Source organism: Ursus arctos, unplaced genomic scaffold (assembly GCF_023065955.2).
Source record: "Ursus arctos isolate Adak ecotype North America unplaced genomic scaffold, UrsArc2.0 scaffold_32, whole genome shotgun sequence".
Classification (NCBI taxonomy): domain Eukaryota; kingdom Metazoa; phylum Chordata; class Mammalia; order Carnivora; family Ursidae; genus Ursus; species Ursus arctos.
In genome coordinates this window covers 17,769,693-17,787,500 of record NW_026623008.1, presented here as the reverse complement: position 1 = coordinate 17,787,500, position 17,808 = coordinate 17,769,693, and the positions used below count along the sequence as shown (strand labels likewise).

The 17,808-nt window shown below is 45.5% G+C and overlaps 1 protein-coding gene across 22 annotated transcripts in view; it reads right to left on the bottom strand.

The window, feature by feature from the left end:
• SRRM1 (serine and arginine repetitive matrix 1) overlaps positions 1-2,674 on the bottom strand; it is a 29,983-nt gene extending 27,309 nt beyond the window's left edge. For 17 of the 22 annotated variants that reach the window (XM_026517022.4, XM_026517027.4, XM_026517023.4 and 14 more), the window contains exon 1: positions 2,500-2,606. In XM_026517022.4, the coding sequence (XP_026372807.1) occupies positions 2,500-2,520 (21 nt within the window). In that variant the 5' untranslated portion in view covers positions 2,521-2,606. Of the gene's footprint in view, positions 1-2,499 lie in introns of all 22 variants that reach the window. The other 5 variants (XM_026517028.4, XM_048221724.2, XM_044390405.3 and 2 more) reach the window with 4 other exon arrangements.
• Between the last annotated feature and the right edge of the window lie 15,134 nt (positions 2,675-17,808).

The window sequence follows — 17,808 nt, the reverse complement described above, 5'->3', positions numbered from 1 at the left end:
CTAACATTCATAGGTGTGGAATGTATACGCTTTTCCCATTGAAGCTGACATTTAAAAAACTTAACTACGGTTAAAATTACAAAATATAAGCTCATTGTAACAAACCAAACAATACAGCAGTATACAACATAAAGCTAGCACCTCCCCCACAACTAAGTCTGATGTGTATCTTTTTACACCTTTTTCTATGTTAAAAGACTTTTAAGGTTTTGAGAACACATTGAAATATTTACTATACTTAATATATACTTCTAAACAAGATCAGTAGATTTCATCCTCTTGTGACAACAAGTGGCATGCTGGCAAAATTATTGTGGCAATGCATATAAACGGCGAAAAGGAAAATGAAAACACCCCAGGACTGTTAGTTTTCACAATTTTAAGAACTTGGAATCCATGAAAAATACAGGTTTACCTGAATTAACTCACTCAATTTCAGCAATGACTTTGGACAAATGAGAGCTTACAAATACTACATGAGACCATTAAGTGACCACTAACTAATTAGTCTGCATTTTGTCATTCCAACTGAACCAAATAACCAAAATAACTGGCTACGTGGTGAAAAATCTACTGATTGCACTAAGTTGGTCACTGTCCCTTGGAAAGTGATCAAGAAAATTCTGTTTAGGAAGGTAAAGAACCTGGATTAGAACCCCAATTCTGCCACTACTTCAGCCATATGACTCAAAGGTTTTAACCTCTTTGAGAACGTTTCCTTACTTGCTTAAAATCTACTTTGCAAGAGCTGTGTATCTCAAAAAATGTATGTAAAGTAACAGGCATATGGCAGATATTCAGCAAATGAAAGCTATCATTTCTATCTGAACTGAAAAATTCAGTTTATCATATGGTTGGCAGTGTACTAAAAAGGTAACTGCCCTAAATTCTTTTAACTTGGGAGTTTAAATCCAGTCAACTCCTCTAAGGAATTATAGGTAGTATATAAAAACTCACCCTTTTCTTCCAGATTTTTACACCAAAAGCAAAGGTTGTTTTAAAACTTATCAACCACTGTGTTCTTTTTCTATTGGAACTCCTTTCCATTGGAAATAAAGAACAAAAATCATAATAGGCTTTTGTGTCAAAATATTAATTTGGATCACAGGAATATTGAGTACTTACTACAAAATTCTTTGATGGAAATTAGAAAATGAGTTCATCAACAGAATAGAAATTTGATAAGCTCTCAATTGAAACTATCATTACAGAAATAACTACAGTATCGTTTGCACACATAAGAACAAACAACTGCCTATTTTAAGTAGGTGCTTGGAATAATACTGCAACTTTTGATGAAAAACTAGTTGGTACAAGTAAAGCCAAAGAATTTCAACGTCGGCTTTAGAATGTCAAGAGTTATGTTCTTTCAAGTCTTGGTCTTTCCCCTTTCAACTTTCCCTTTAAAAACACGCAAACTGCGTATTATACGCTCCGGGAGTGGAAAGAGCCAACTTACGTTACATAAAGTATAGATTTTGACCAAAACCACTGGTCCGTTCTGCATCAAAAGCATTTACAAACTCTAGTCCTATTTAGTGTCACTTCCCACCCATCTGGATCTCTACCAGGTAATCATTTCCTACAGGAGTGGAACATGGGACAAACAGGTTCCAGCAGTACGAGCTTGATAAAGTCTTGTCTGGGCCCTGAGCACCAACTTCGATGAGATAGCTTCCCCGCCTGCAGGTGCTGGGCGCGCGGCCACGGGAGAACCTGGGTAAGAGGCCCCTTTTCTCCAGCGTACTTCAAAAGAGTGTAACAAACGGGGGTGGGCGGCTGTGCGCTAGAAAGAGAGCTGATCCACCCCCCTGCCTCCATACACGTGCACACTTTTTGTCGCACCCGTTGCCCTTAGAGAATCTCAGATTCAAACGTTCCAACTACCTATTACCGGAGTTCTCCTCCCTAAAGGAGTATCAAATTGGGCGGGAGTTCCCGCGAACTCTGACCCCGCGCCTTCGCGAAGACTTAGGACCAGGAGGGAGGACGGGGGAGGGGGGGTCGGCGCCGCTCTCTCAAGAGAAGCCGCCGAACGCCGTTTCCTGTCCTCCCTAACACGCTCTCCTGGGGCGGTACCCCCAAAACCGTACTCTCCAGGATCCTCCCGCCGCCAGTCACACCTCAGGGCTTCCCTACGGCCTTCCCCCAGGGACTTCCTCCTCGCGGCCCAACTAGGCCCCAGGACCCGGCGGCGCGCGCGGCTCGGCCTGCAGGCCCCACCAGGCAGGCAGGCGGCGGGGTACCGCTCCGGCCCATTCCCGCCGCCATTTTCCGGCGACCGTCGCTGCCGCGTAGGGGGGACGATCCCGGAGGAGGAGACTGCGCAGGGGCGCACCGGTCTCCGCCGCAGGGCAGGGGGGAGCGTCCGCTGGCACGAAGATCATCAGGATCTTCGAAGCCTCTCCTCGCTGGCCACACCGTCCCGAGTTTAGGCCCCCTGCCGGGCCTTACCGATGAGCCCCTCACCTCACCCCAGATCCCCGCGCTTCTACTTACGCGGAAGAATCCCGCGTCCATCTTGCTGCCTCGCTCGGAGATCGCTCCCTATCCCAAGATACACCGCGCCGCCGCGACGGAGGGCGGGACCGGCAGGGAAAGCCGAGCGCCGGGACGCAGCGCGCGCCGCTCCACCCGCCCCTTCAGCCGACACGAGGCCGCGCCTGCTCAGTGCGGTGAGCACCCGCCACGCGTGCGCACGCGCGCCCAAGGGGCGGGCTGCTGCCGTCTCCGAGGCTCCCAAGTAGCCAGTCCGGGAGGAGAGTCTCGCGATCGCAGCCAATGAAAACAAGAGAGAGCGTCGTCGGGTCGCCCCGCCCTTCGAATCCTTTTGTGGCGCTGGATCAGCCTTGTTCGCGCAGCGTGACTTGACCCATCCTTCGACCCGTAGTGGAGGAGGCCTCCCGCCTTGGGGGTGCCATGGAGCGATTGAAGAGAAAGGCTGTTACCTCAGAGTGACGCCGGCGAGGCGGCTCGCGCGCGGGAGAGAGGCCTGGCGGCCTCTCGTGCCATCGTAAAAGTTGTGATTGTGTTGCTTTTACGAGTTTACCAGTTATTAAGATCGACTCTGAAGCCGTAGAACTGTATAGTATGAATGAAGTGTGCACTGTGGCCGTTTCCTCGGCTCGCCCCTCGTCTCCACACAGTTCACTCGTTTGGGGAGGAGCCTGAAAAGGCCGGGTAGAGGAGTTTCGGCTTCGGCCGACGGGCAGGAAGCGGGCGAGAGAGCCGTGGCCCTGAGCCTGGGCGTGGGCCTGGTGGGCCGCCCTGCCGCCTCGGCGCCCTGCCCTGGCCCAGAGGGCCTCCGGCATCGCGTGCCGGCGCCACACTGCCGCCCAGCGCCAGAAGGCGGGTGTCCCTCTGGCCATAATTCATAAAGTTACACCCCCCCCCCCCCGCTCGCGCGCGCGCACTCCCGCTCCCTCCTCCCTGCCCTGCTCGCTCTTGGCAGCACGCATCCCACTCCATACTGTGTATTTGTTCATCCCTGTGGCTTTAAATACCAGTTACATGCTGACAACTTCGTGAACCTCTAGCTCAGACTTGTCTCCCGATCTTTTGAGCTCGCACAGGCAGCTTCCTGCTGGACATTTCCACTTGGATGGACGTCAGAGATTTCACCAGTCCAGGGACTGAGCTCCCGGTCTCTACCCTTCTCTCCCTCACTCCCCCAACACACCCCAGAAAACCCACCTGCTCCTCCCAGAGCCTCCTGGCTCCGTGGATGGCTACATCTTCTCCTTTGTTTAGGACACAAGCCTTGATGTTGTTCTCGTCTTTTCTTTCCCTTTCATCCCACTTTCAGACTATTAGGAAACCCACAGAGCTATAATCCTGGCTCAAGGCACCGTCATCTTTTGCCTCAATTTCTGCCCTGGCTTCCTAACTGGTCTCCCTGCTTCTGCCCTTGCCATTCAGCATCTATTCTAAATGCAGCAGTGACCCTATTAGAAAACCTTAGACATGTCACTCTTAAGCTCAAAACCTTCCCAAAGTCCCTCATTTTTCTCAGAACAAAGGCTAAAATCCTACCTGATGCTCCCCTATTTCTTCTTTGATCTCCTCCCTAGCATCCTAACACTCCTCACTGCTTGGACTTCCTAAGCTTGCTTTTGCCTCAAGACCTTGGCACTGGTTCTTAACTTCTGCCTAGAATGCTCTACCCCCCCCCGGCCCCATATCTACTTGGCAAATTTCAAGGTTTTGCTTAAGTATCACCAAGTCAATGAGGTCTACTCTATCACACTGGAAATGGCTTACATACCCTCTCTATAACTCCTGATACCTTTTAATCTAGTTTTTTTTTTCATAGCATTTACCTATTTTTATTTTTTTAATATTTTTTAAAGATTTTATTTATTTATTGGACAGAGATAGAGACAGCCAGTGAGAGAGGGAACACAAGCAGGGGGAGCAGGAGAGGAAGAAGCAGGCTCCCAGCGGAGGAGCCTGATGTAGGGTTTGATCCCATAACACTGGGATCACGCCCTGAGCCGAAGGCAGACGCTTAACGACTGCGCCACCCAGGTGCCCCACATTTACCTATTTTTAATGTTTGCTTCTTATATGTTCCTCACACTAGAATGTAAACTCCTTAAAGTCAGAGCATTTGTCTTTTTCGCTCACTGATGTGTCCCTAGCACCAAGAACAGCGTCTGGCATATAGTAGAGGCTCAAGAAAATTTGTTGCATGAACAACAGCTTTGCCAGGGGGTCAAAGATGGGACAATGACTGGCTTCCACAGAACAAGCCAGTTGACCAGATGGAACTATGAAATCACAATGCCCCACATCTCCCTGATGATTCTCACTGGTTCCGATCAGTTATCGTGTTTTTTATCTTTTCTTTACTGTCTCTGCCCTTTTGCTGCCAATCCCATAAACGTTGTCTTTCCTTGCAGTTCCACCCTTTTTACTTTTCACTCAATGAAGATGACCTGTCTGTCCTCTCTTGGTTTCAATGATCATTTCCTCTCCTGAACCTGTTTATCTCGGACGTAGTTCTGCCCCAGACCTTTCTGTGCAACTTCTTACTGCGTTCGCTTGGGATGTCCTATAGACCCCTCACACTCAACACGTCCCAAACTGAATTCATCTTGCACTTGCCTCAAGCCTCTGTTTTCCCATTCTCAATGAATAAGCCTACCTTTCTCCCTGTCATCATTCTTCTGTCTTCTTCGTACTCTACAACCACCAGATCTTGCCTTTCATCTGTTGCCTTTCTTCTGGCTCCACTGCCTCTTTAATTTGATTTGGATTACTGTCTGGGTCATTGCAGCAGCAACTTATTAACCATTTCCCCTCCCCTGATGTCTCTATCCTATATCGAGAGTGATTTTCTTTTTTAAAAAAAAGGTTTTATTTATTTATTTGAGAGAGAGAGAGAGTGCGCTCTAGCGCGCACAGGAGCACCAGGGGGGGTGGGGGGGGCAGAGGGAGAGGGACAGCAGACTCCCTGCTGCGGCTGAAGGTGGAGCCAGACTCGGGGCTCCATCCCAGGACCGCGAGATCATGACGTGAGCCAAAGTCAGACGCTTAACTGACTGAGCCACTCAGGCGCCCCTCAAGAGTGATTTTCTAAGATAATCTTGATCCTTTCACTCCCCAACTTAAAACCCTTCTGTGGCTCCCCATTGTCTTCTAGATAAAGCCTAAGCTAGTTACTGTCGCTTATAAAACCCCTTAGGATTTGTTTACTGCTCCCTTCCTCAGAGTCATCCCATGAACCAATCCTCTCCCCGCGCACCTCCTTCACGTCTAAGCTGCAGCCACACTGAGCTCCAGATGTGGTCTAGTTATGAACAGGTTAGGCTTCAAAGTCGGTTTCTTCCCTGTATGTTGGTAAACCTAAGGTTACTAAGAGGTGACTCAAATATCAACTTCCTCAAACAAGCCTTTCCTGATCAGCCTTCCGAAAATAGCAGAACACTCTCCCCACTCAATCACGCTTTGCTTTACGTTTTCTTCAGAGCACTTAACAGTAGTTGACATTGTTATCTATTTTGTTTACATGCGTACTGTTTTTGCCCCCATGAAAAACAAAAACAGAACTTTATGAGTTTCTTGTTCACCATTAAAGCCTTAGTGTCTAGAACAGTATCTAGCACATTCTTATAGCTCAATAAATATTTGTTGAATGAATGTATGAGTAAGAGTCAGGATCAGTCACCAAAGGCATTTCTACTAACGACTGAGTCTGTTCTTTGAAATGGTATAACCATTTATTCTATCAGGAAGTGTCCGCGTTGAAAAATCTGCTGAGGCAGGTCAGCCTTCTCCCTACAGGTGCAGTGGAGAAGTCCTTGGTGGTGAAGGTATTTGCAGACACCACTTTCTGCTTCCTTTGACGCTGTGCAGATCAAAATGGGTCTCAAAGCCAAGGAGCCGTCCCCACTGAGCCTCTGGTGGCTCCTTGTTAGGTCTGGTCTTCAAACCCTCAAATAAGTCCTAAGCCTCAAAAAGCTAATGGGCAGCCAACCTTGGTGCTGATCCTTAAGATTTCTCCATTTCATCAACGGCTTTTCTCCATTGTTTGTTGATGGCTGTTGATGGTGGGCGTGTCCCACCTGCTGCCACTATCCGCTGTCCTTTAGAGTCACGGTGACTGAACATAACCGTCCCTTAGGCACGTGCACTTTTTGTAATTCTCTCACCACTTTCAGCTTTTGTTCTCATCCCCACTTCTGTCTCTGTCTTTTGCTTCTTTCTTTTAGCTCTGCTTTTGTGTTTCCGAGATAAAACGGAATAACCATCTTCATAAAATATCTCAAAAACCCAGCACAAATTTACCAAACAAGCTGTGGACTAAAATAATCCCATAATTGAAATAAAAATGCCAGGTGGGGGGCGCCTGGGTGGCACAGCGGTTAAGCATCTGCCTTTGGCTCAGGGCGTGATCCTGGCATTATGGGATCGAGCCCCACATCAGGCTCCTCTGCTATGAGCCTGCTTCTTCCTCTCCCACTCCCCCTGCTTGTGTTCCCTCTCTCGCTGGCTGTCTCTATCTCTGTCGAATAAATAAATAAAATCTTAAAAAAAAGAATGCCAGATGGATAAAGGCTGATGCATTTTGCTCTGGAAGGTGTCTTTGAGGACATCAGTGAGCGTATTTGTTATTGCTGAATAACCCCCCAAATTAACAGCTTGAAACAATAAACATTAGTTATCTATCGCCCACTGTTTCTGTGCATTACCAATCTGGAATGGCATCTTAGGATGGTTCTGGCTGAAGATCTTTCAAGAGAATGTAGTCAAGATACTGGTCTAGGTTACAGTCAACTGGGCCTGAAAGATGTGTTTCCAAGAAGGTCCACTCACATGGCTATTGGCATGAGGCCTCAGGTCCTTGCCACATTGACCCCTCCATAGGCTGCTTGGGTGTCTTCATGGCATGACAGCTGGCTTCCCCCCGAGCAAATGATCCAAAAGAGAGCAAGACGGAAGCCATGGTGTCTTTTAAGACCTAACTTCAGAAGTCGCACACCATAGTCTCCACACTATCCTACTGGTTACACAGGTCACCTGTATTCAGCGTTGGAGGGGACCGCACAAGGATATGAATACTACCAGGTGGGGACCATTGGGGGGCCATCTTGGAGGCTGGCTACCAGCATAAATATTTGTAAGTTGAAAATGTGAGGGCGCCCGGCGGGCTCAGTCAGAAGAGCATGTGACTCTTGATCTCGGGGTCGTGAGTTCGGGCCCCACACTGGATGTAGAGTTACCTAAAATAAATAAATAAAGTTAAAAAGGAAGAAAAGATCTTAAGTACATGAGTTTGTATACTTCCAGATTTAGAGGGGACTGCATTCTTTCTCTCTCCTCAGAGCCTTTGCACATATTCTCTCCACTTGATCTAGAACCTCTGTTCCCTTCCAGCCTTTGCTTTGCCCTCCCTACCTTGTCTCTCTACTTTTCAGTCCTTCTAAGTAGCCTGCTCTGATTCTTCCTCGAGGGTGTAGTTTAGATGTTACCTCTTCCAGGAAGCATTTCTGGTTAGTGGGACTTAGTACTTTCCATCTGAGTATCTTTTAGGGCACTGCTAAGCCCCCCCAAACCCCCAGGCCCAGATCTTCGCAAACACGTTCCTCATATCCTCCTTATCAGCATATTTTCCACTATATTCTAATCATGTACACGCTCGTCTCTGCTCCTGTGCCCCTCCCCCCACCCCAACACACACAAAACTCTTTGAAGGCAGGAAATATTTTGTCTCCTCTCTTTATCATCAGCACCCAAACCAGAGTTTGGCAAATAATAAGTTCAAAGTATATGTGCAACAAACACACAGTTTGGCCAAGTGCACAATAGTTGAGTGTTAAAAACAGTATTCTGCCAAAGCTGAAGTTTGCCATTATAGAATAAACTTTTGGATAGAAGAATAAACTTTTACCAAGAAAGTATGAAATCTTGAGGCGCCTGGGGGGCTCAGTCAGTTGAGCATCTGCCTTCCATTCAGGTCGTGATCTCAGGGTCCTGGATCAAGCCCTGAGTTGAGCTCCCTGCTCAGTGAGGAGTCTGCTTGTCCCTCTGCCTCTGCCCCTCCTCACACCTCTCCCCCTAAGGAAGTATGAAATTTTAACGACAGGTGTAACTACAACTTTAATATTAAAAATCTTAGTAGTCAGGGTACCTTGGTGGCTCAGTCAGTTAAGCGTCTGCCTTTGGCTCAGGTCACGATCTCAGGGTCTTGGGATCGAGCCCTATGTCTGGCTCCTTGCTTGGTGGGAAGTCTGCTGCTCCCTCTCCCTCTGCCTCTCCCCGCTGCTCGTGCTCTCTCTCTTGCTCTCTCTCTCTCTTAAATAAATTAATTAAATCTTTAAAAAAATGTTAGTCGTCAAATTTTTAGTTGTCAAATTAAGTCTGTCATTATAGTACAGGGATAATAGCTTCTTAACACTACCGTGTTCCAGCACTCGCTATACTTCACGTTTTTAATACTAAATAGACACTTTACGATTCCTGAATTTCTCATGGCCTTCTCCATATTTATTTTATGGGCAGTAATAGCTGCATGACACTTCTATTTAGTGTTTTTGCATTCTATAAATAATCAGATTCACTATGAGGTTAACTATATGAAGGCCAGAAATCTCTTGGCAATAGAGGAAAAGAAAAGCTTAGTTGAATTGATCACTAATATATCAAGCTGTCAAACTATGAGATTTCTAGTAGTTTTTGCATCTATAAATATCAAATATGTAAGACGTGGAGCAGCAGTCTCGTATTTTCTGAATCTCCCTTTCCCGGTCTAATAGCAAGACTCACTAGATGGCGATCTAGCCTCTCAGAAGGAAGTAAACAATGACAAAGACACCCTAGGGTTTGATTCTTTGGTTTTTACTGAGCTCTGACTCTGCGCTCACTATGGGGTTCTTAGATACAGTAAGGGATACAAGGGATGTTTAAGACAGTCCTCAGGGAACTTATAATATATCCAGAAAGATAATAGCAACAGGCAAATGTAACAACAGAAAAATGTAGCTGCCTGCTTTGCTTTTCATCCTGTAGAAAGTTCCCGCACGGATGTTACATTCATACATGCATTGTGTTGGTATTGTGTTGGCATATTTTTAAAAGAAGAGCTGAAGAACAACAGAGATATCCATCAGATGGGGAACAAGGAACCATAATTGGCAGAATTATCTTTTCCCGTTCCTATCTATGTTCTCTTGTGTTGAAGTGACAGCATATTTCTTTTTATGTAGGACCTCATAATAATAGTATTTACCATATCAGGGAATATGCTATGTCAATCTTTACATTAGTGCTTTGAACACATTAGATCATTCAGCCCTCACAATAATACCTAATGTTACAGGATTTTTTTCTCCATTGGTGCCCGTGGCTCTTGGTCACACCACTTGGAAGAATGAAGAGGTAGACAGAGCGGAGGGCAGCAAAGCAAGGTTTATTGAGCAATAGCAAAGTGATAGTATGAACCTCCCAGGGAGGGAGGGGAGCTTGGCACTGGAGTTCCCTAAGTCTAGGGGTTTTTATGGGCTTGTCGACAGGCTGTTTTCATCTGATTAACCCTTCCTGTGCCCGTCCTCTAATCAGGTTTTTGTCACCTATCTATCATATGGGAAAGGGTGAAGGGCTCCTTCCAGGGTGGTATAAGATCCTTTTAAGGGTGGTTTCCTCTTAGGAAGGGAGCCCCTTGTCTCTGCCTGCCTGCCTTCTAACTGTCCTTCATCCCGAGTAGGTGGTTATGGGCTGAATTGTGTCCCCGCACCTGCCATTCACATGTTGGAGTCCTAACCCCCAGTGCATCATCATGTGACTGTATTTGGAGACAGAGTCTTTAGAGAGGTAATTAAGTTAAAGCGAGATCATTAGATGGACCTTAATCCAATAGGACCGTGTCCTCATAAGAGGTCATAAGGACCCAGACACACAGACAGAAGGAAGACCATGTCAAGATGCAGGGAGAAGATGGCCATCTACAAGCCAAGGAGAGAATCTTCAGAATAAACCCACCCTGCTAACACCTTGGTCTTGTACTTCTAGCCTCCAGAATTGTGGCAAAATAAATTTCTGTTGTTTAAATCACCCAGTCTGTGGTAGTCTGTTACAGCAGTTCTTGAAAATTAATACATAATTATTATCCCAATTTTAGAAATGAGCAAAATGAGGCCCTGGACTGAGATGTTAGTTTCCTAAAATCACACAGCCAGCTACAACAGAGCTCACCTTTAGGGTTTGGTCGATCTGCTGAGGTTTGAGACCACAGCATTATAAATGGCTTGACATTTATGTAGGTGTTAAGCAAATAGGCAGAGGAGGGAATGTAGACAGATCTTATCCTACTGGCGAATGAGCAAATAAGCCTTCCTTAATCTGGTCACCAGATGCCTTCCAGTTTGTGCCCAAAGCCAGGTGAAAGAAAGGGAAAGCCACAGAGGTTTGGGTGAGATTTCTTTACCTTGGGCTCAGGACCATCCTGGCAACAGTGGCCATAAGTGTTCAGTGACTCAGATCATTCTTGACTTCATTTAAAATGGGCAACCACTCTTGTTACTCTAAATGATTTGTTTTGTCTTCCACACCCAAATCCCCCAGCTGGGTAGGGTCCTTATGACCTTGTAAAGCTAGAGAGATTGTCTCGCTGGCTGGAGACCAGATGGGAACCAGTCAGCAAACGCAAATTTGGATCACACATCTTCCCTTTTTGGCCCCACGGAATTACTGAGGGGTTGTCTCCCGGTAGCCTGTGAGCAATAGACAAAGCTCCCCAGGCCAGTTGTACAGCGTCTGCTTAGAGGAATCGTGGTTTGTCACCAGCAGACCCTCACCCCAGGGAGTTCTGAAGGGAGTTCTGTCGGCTGAAAGGAAATGATAGCGTTTAGAAATTTAGATCTATAGGACAAAAGGAAGAACACTGGGAATGGTAAATAAGTGAGAAATATTTAAAAAGCCAACTTTTGGTTCTTTTAAATTCTTTAAATGTCAATTGACTTTATTTTTTTTTTTTTAAAGATTTACTTATTTATTCTAGAGGGAGGGAGGGAGAGAGAGAGAGCAAGGGAGGGCGCAGAGGGAGAGGGAGAGAGGGAATCTCAAGCAGACTCCCCGCTGAGCACGGAACCCCCCGTGGGCATCGTCTCATGACCCTGAGGTTATGACCTGAGCCGAAGTCAGTCAAGAGGCGGAGGCTCAGGGGAGCCTGGGTGGCTCAGTCATTAAGCGTCTGCCTTTGACTCAGGTCATGATCCCAGCGTTCTGGGACCGAGCCGCATTGGGCTCCCTGCTCAGTGGGAAGCCTGCTTCTTCCTCTCCCACTCCCCCTGCTTGTGTTCCCTCTCTCGATGCGTCTCTCTCTGTCAAATAAATAAATAAAATCTTAAAAAAAAAAAAGAGTCGGAGGCTCAACCAAGTGAGCCACCCAGGCGCCCCAATGTCAACTGACTTGCAAGCAAAATATGTGGATGTGATACATGTACTAATTGTGGCACAAAGGACAGTAGCAGCGGATGTGAATTGTGCCCTTTGAACATGTCCATCTTCTCCAAACGGAAGTTGTTTTAAATTCCAGCAGAGTTTACATACAGTGTTACATTAGCTTCGGGTGTACAATAGAGTCACCTGACAGTTCTGTACATTACTCAGCGCTCGTCATGGTGAGTGTTCTTGATCCCCCTCACCTGTTGTACCTGCCTCCCCTCTGGTGACCACCGTGTGCTCTCTCTAGGTTAAGAGTCTGTTTTTCAGGGGCACCTGGATGGCTCAGTTGATTGAGCGTCTGACTCTTGATTTTTGGCTTGGGTCATGATCTCGGGGTCCTGGGATCGAGCCCCGCATTGGCTCCGTGCTCAGCAGGGAGTCTGCTCGAGATTCTTTCTCCCTCTGCTCCACTTGCTCGCTCTCTCGCTCTCTCTCTCAAATAAATAAATAAAACCTTAAAAAAAGAGAGAGAGTCTGTTTTTCAGATTGTTTCTCTTTTTTCTTTGTTCATTTGTTATGTTTCTTATATTCCACATACAAGTGAAATCATATGGTATTTGTCTTTCTCTGACTGACTTTTTTCACTTGCCGTTATACTCTCTAGTGTCTGATGATGGCATCGCTCTGCACTCTAGCCATGTGCCCCAACTTAAGTTTAGAAATTACCAGTTTCAGTAATAACTGAATCGCTGGTTTTCTCAACAGCTATTCAAAATGTTAATAAGAGTTTTGTTGCGTGGTGAAAACAGCAACAACAACAACAGAAACAGGCAGGTTGCAGGTTGTTACAAATCAGATTTATTGTTAGGACTTATTTTTTATCTATTTAAGATTTATTTTTATCTTCCACTAAATTCCAATAAAAATTCAAACAGAATTTTTGAGGAACTTGCAGGCTGATGCCATAATTTTTATAAAGACAAATGTCCAAGAATAGCCAAGATACTGCTGAGGAGAAATTTAGGATAGGAGGCCTTGCCCCACTGTATTAATTAAGAAAATGTGGTATCTGTGCCCGGATTGACAAACTCACCAAAGAAGTACAACCCCATAGAAAGGACCCACATGTATACAAAAACTTGGTATACCACAGAGGTGGCATCGTAGCTCCTGGGGAGGGACACAGAGACAATTGGTTATGCATGTGGGAACAAATGAAATTGGAGCCATACCTCACTCTACACACAAAAGTCAATTTCCAAAGAGGAAACACTTATAAGTGAAAGGCAAAACTTTAAAAAAGAAAAAAGCAAGTAAGCAAGCTTCAAGAGAATATCTGCAAGGCCTAGGGATAAGGAAGACTTCCTTAGACAAGATATAAAGTGCTAACCATAAAAGAAAAAAAATTAAATCTGACTACATTAAATAAAAATTATTTGCTCACCAAAAGATACCACAGAGAGAGTAAAAAAGACAAATTGCAAACTGGGAGAAGATATTTGCGACAATGTTATTGTAACTGAGAAAAGATGAGTATCTAGAACATACTCTTTCAAAACTATCACATGCAAGTAAGAATACAAGAGACAACCCCATGGAAAGATGGGCAAAATCTTGAGCCAGCATTCCACACAAGAACCTATAACCTCTTTAGCAATCTGGGAAATGCAAATTAAGATCACAAGATACCAATTTATATCTACTAGACTATTCCAAAGTAGGGAGTCTGGTAATTCAAAGTGTTACTGAAGAGGCAGACTAACCGGAACTCTCATATTCTACTGGCAGGAGAGTAAATTGGTGCCAACACCTTGCAAAAACAATTTGTTGTTATCAAATAAAACGAAAGATGTGAAAACCTTCTGACCTGGCATTTCCACTCCAAAGAATGTGTATGTGTGTCAAGAGCCATGTATAAAATATTCATAGCAATATTCTTCTTACTGGGAAAAACTGGATATAACCTAAGTGCCTATCACCTGAATCATGGATAAAGAGGTTGCAATATGTTTTTAAAATGGAATTTTAGGGATGCCTGGGCGGCTCAGCAAGTGGAGCATCTGACTCTTGATTTCAGCTTGGGTCATGATCTCGGGCGCGTAGGATCAGCCGCCAGTGGGGCTCCATGTTCAACGTGGAGTCTGCTTGTCTCTCTCCCTCTGCGGCTCCCCCTAGCTCGCTCACTGTCTCTCTCTCCATCCAATAAATAAATGAGTAAAATCTTAAGAAATAAATAATTTTAAAAATGGAATTTTAAAGGAAACAGAATTGGGTACAGCTGCATGCCACAAAATAGATAAAACTTTAAAATTGCGTGAAAAAAACAAGCTGCAGAAGACTATGTACACTACGAGCTCATTTATAAAAAAGTGGGAAAAAAACCTAGCAAAATTCAACAATGTATTGTTTTAGGGAAGCATGCACTAATGACAAAATTATTTTTAAGGTGAGGAACATTCCGGAAAGTGGTTGCCCCTGGGGATCAGAATGGAGGTGGAGATAGGGAAAGAGCACAGAGGTAAATTATTAAACAGATTGGTAGGGCTCCAACTCTCGAGTTGAGTGTGTGCTGAGCCATGTTTTAAAATGTGACATATTTTATTTGGCACTTTACAAATATAACACAGTAGTGGGGGGGGAGAAAGACTCCTGGCAATATGGTTAAACTGGAGACAAAAGAACTTCTTAACGGCTGGTATGCAAAAAAAGACAATGGAAAGTGTAGGAGGAAAAGCACTTTGAAGCCAGAATTTTATCTCTAGTTATACTGTCATTTAAATACTAGAGTGAAGTAAATATTTATTCAAGGCCTCAGAAATACTGCCACGTAAAGACCTTCTTTGAAATCACTCCTAAAGAAGAGAACTGAATCCAGAAGAAAGCAATGAAATATGGAGGGTAAAGGTGAATAAATGACTTAATAAATTTGATTGGTGTCTAAAAAGTTGTGATAACCCCCCCCCAAAAAAACCCTGAAGTCTTACAGATTCTTGTACTAAAACTCTAAGTGTTCCTTCTTGGCAATCAGAGAAATCCAAACTCAAGTAACAGATAATATTTTATATCCATAACATTGCCAAAAATTAGAAACTCAGAGTAATTCAAAGAGCCGGTAAGGGAATGGAGGAAACAGGATTTTCCACTAATTGCTAATGGAGGTATAAATTATGTGTGCTTTGTCCCTGGAAGGCCTTTTGGCTGTACCTCGTCAAATTAACTGTATCTATGTCCTATGACTTAGCAATTCCACTCCAGGGCATGTAAACCTCCCTCCTCACCCCCCGCCCAAATACCAGAAAGACCTCACATACAGAACAGCAAGGGTATATATTTGAGAGTTTCCTTCATTTTGCGTATGTAGTTGGATCTGGAGGCAAACTGTGTATCTGCCGTTAAGGAGGTGGGTGAGAAAAATACGGCACGTGATGAACACTATGCAGGGGTCAGAAATAATAAACTGGATTTATATTCAGCAGTATGGCTAGATCTTCAAAAGCACATAGTGGTAAACATAAGAAACAGAATATCTGTATCACATTTATGTCAAGTGTATGTATCGCTCCTTCGATCATGTAACCATTAAGTATTTTTTATTTATTATGTGAGGCACCGCTCTTGACATTGGGAATACAGCAGCAAACAATACAGAATTCTGGTTTTTGCGGCACTTGCATTCTAGGAGAAGAAGACCAATAATCAAGAAACAGAAATGAGAAATGCAAGATGGAGATTGTTGATGAGCGAGATGTGCTGTTTTACAAAGGTAGCCATGCAAGTCCTCACTGATAAGGTGACCTTTGAGTCTACTTTAAGAGGAGGAGCAAGACTGTGGCTATGTGGAGGAGGAGAATTCCAGGCAACAAAACAGTGGGTGCAAAGGTCCTGAGGTGGGTGTGTATTTGGCATGTTTTAGAAACATTAAGGAGATCAATGTGTGGCTAGAGTGGAGTGAGAGAGGGAGCTGCAGGAAGTGAGAGAGGCTATGCTGGTCGAGATTCTGCTTGGAATGAAATGAGAATCCATTAGAGGCTTTTTAGCAGGGGAGTGAAATGATTTGGCTTCTTTCTAAAGGATCGCCGTGGTTACTGTGCAGAGGCAAGACCAGAAGCTGGGAGAGCAGGGAGGAGGCTGTTAGAGGGATCCAGGACACAGGTGATGGTGATGTAGCACAATGCTGTGGAAAAGATGTCAAAGGCTAAAAGAGAAAAACAAAACAAAACAAAGCTTCAGGAGACTATCTTGAAGGACTGGGCACAGGGAATACTTTTTTTTTTTTTTAAGATTTTATTTATTTATTTGACAGAGACAGCCAGCAAGAGAGGGAACACAAGCAGGGGGAGTGGGAGAGGAAGAAGCAGGCCCACAGCGGAGGAGCCTGATGTGGGACTCGATCCCATAACGCTGGGATCACGCCCTGAGCCGAAGGCAGACACTTAACGACTGCGCCACCCAGGCGCCCCAGGGAATACTTCTTTAAACAAGATTTTTTAAAAAGTGCTAACCATAAAAGAAAGAAGTTGATAAGTTTGACTACAGTTTATTCGTGAAAAGTTACCACAAAGAGAGGAAAAAGACAAGTTGCAAAGTGGGAAGAGATATACAATTTAAAAATAGAGCAGACTGGGACGCCTGGGTGGGTCCGTTGGTTAAGCGTCTGCCTTCAGCTCAGGTCATGATCCCAAGGTCCTGGGATCGAGTCCCGCATCTGGCTCCCTGCTCGGTGGGGATCCTGCTTCTCCCTCTCCCCCTGCCTTCCCTTCCCCCTGCTTGTGCTCTCTCTCTAATAAATCAATCAAATCTTAAAAAAAGTAGAGCAGACTGTTTAGTAATGGGTGGGTGTGAGGGAGATAGAAGAATCAAGGATGGCTGAGGGTTTGGGCCTGAAAAACTGGGAGAACAGAGTTGCTTGTCACTGGGTGGGAAAGACTGGGGAGGAGTAGTTTTAGGGGGGAAAAAGCAAGAGTGTGCTTTGGGCTGTTTGAGATGCCTGTTAGACATCCTCATGGAGCTATCAAGTGGGCTGTTGGCCATTTGGGTCTAAAATTTGGGGAGAGATCCGATGATACTCATTTGGGAGTTGCGGCATAGGGATGGCACTTAAATCACTGAATTAGATGAAGTCACCAAGAGAGTGAGCCCCGATGGCAAAGAAGCCTAAGACCAAGCCCTGAGGTGCTCGTTATTTAGAAGTAGGGAAGGTGCTGAGGAGCCCGCAAAGGAGGCCGAGAAGGAATGGTCACTGAGGTCAGAAGAGCACCAGGAGAGGGTGGGGTCCTGGGGGCCAAGTGAGAATGTATTTCCAGCAGGAAGGAGTGGTGGGCCATGCCCCGTCCCGGTGTACGTGGATGAGATGTGCAAGGATGACTGAGCCGATCTGGAAAGGATGATTTCGTGCAGTGTTGGGGTTGAGGGCCTCCCTGGAGAAGGCTCTAGAGAGACCAGGAAGACAGCACTTTTTTGTTTTGTCTAAATGTTTTGGGGGCAGAAGATCTGTGGATTTGATTTCCACTCACCACTCCCTTGATTCAACTAGAGATTTAAAACACAGAAACAACAACAACAATAAAACCAGGCCATGAGATTAGCAACTAACTCCCCCCTCCCAAGCACTCCCAAATCAGGACACATGGTGGATGTTTAATTGATGTTTATCCTCCGTCCTCCTGCTCCCCCCTCTATCCCAGGATCCGGTCTTCCCGGAAGCCACCACCAACCAGTGGGACAGGGGGCAGACCTTGAAGAAGCCTGTGTGCGGCAGCTCCATCCTCTGAGAACAGGGGGTGGGGACACGGGGTGCGCTTCCATCACCTCTCTCTCTCCCAGCCTCTTCATGGTCCCTTGCCGCCCAGACACAAGAACACGGTCCCTCTGACCCCTCATTATCACCTGTACAGCCCCTGTAAGACTGCCCAACATGGATAGTCC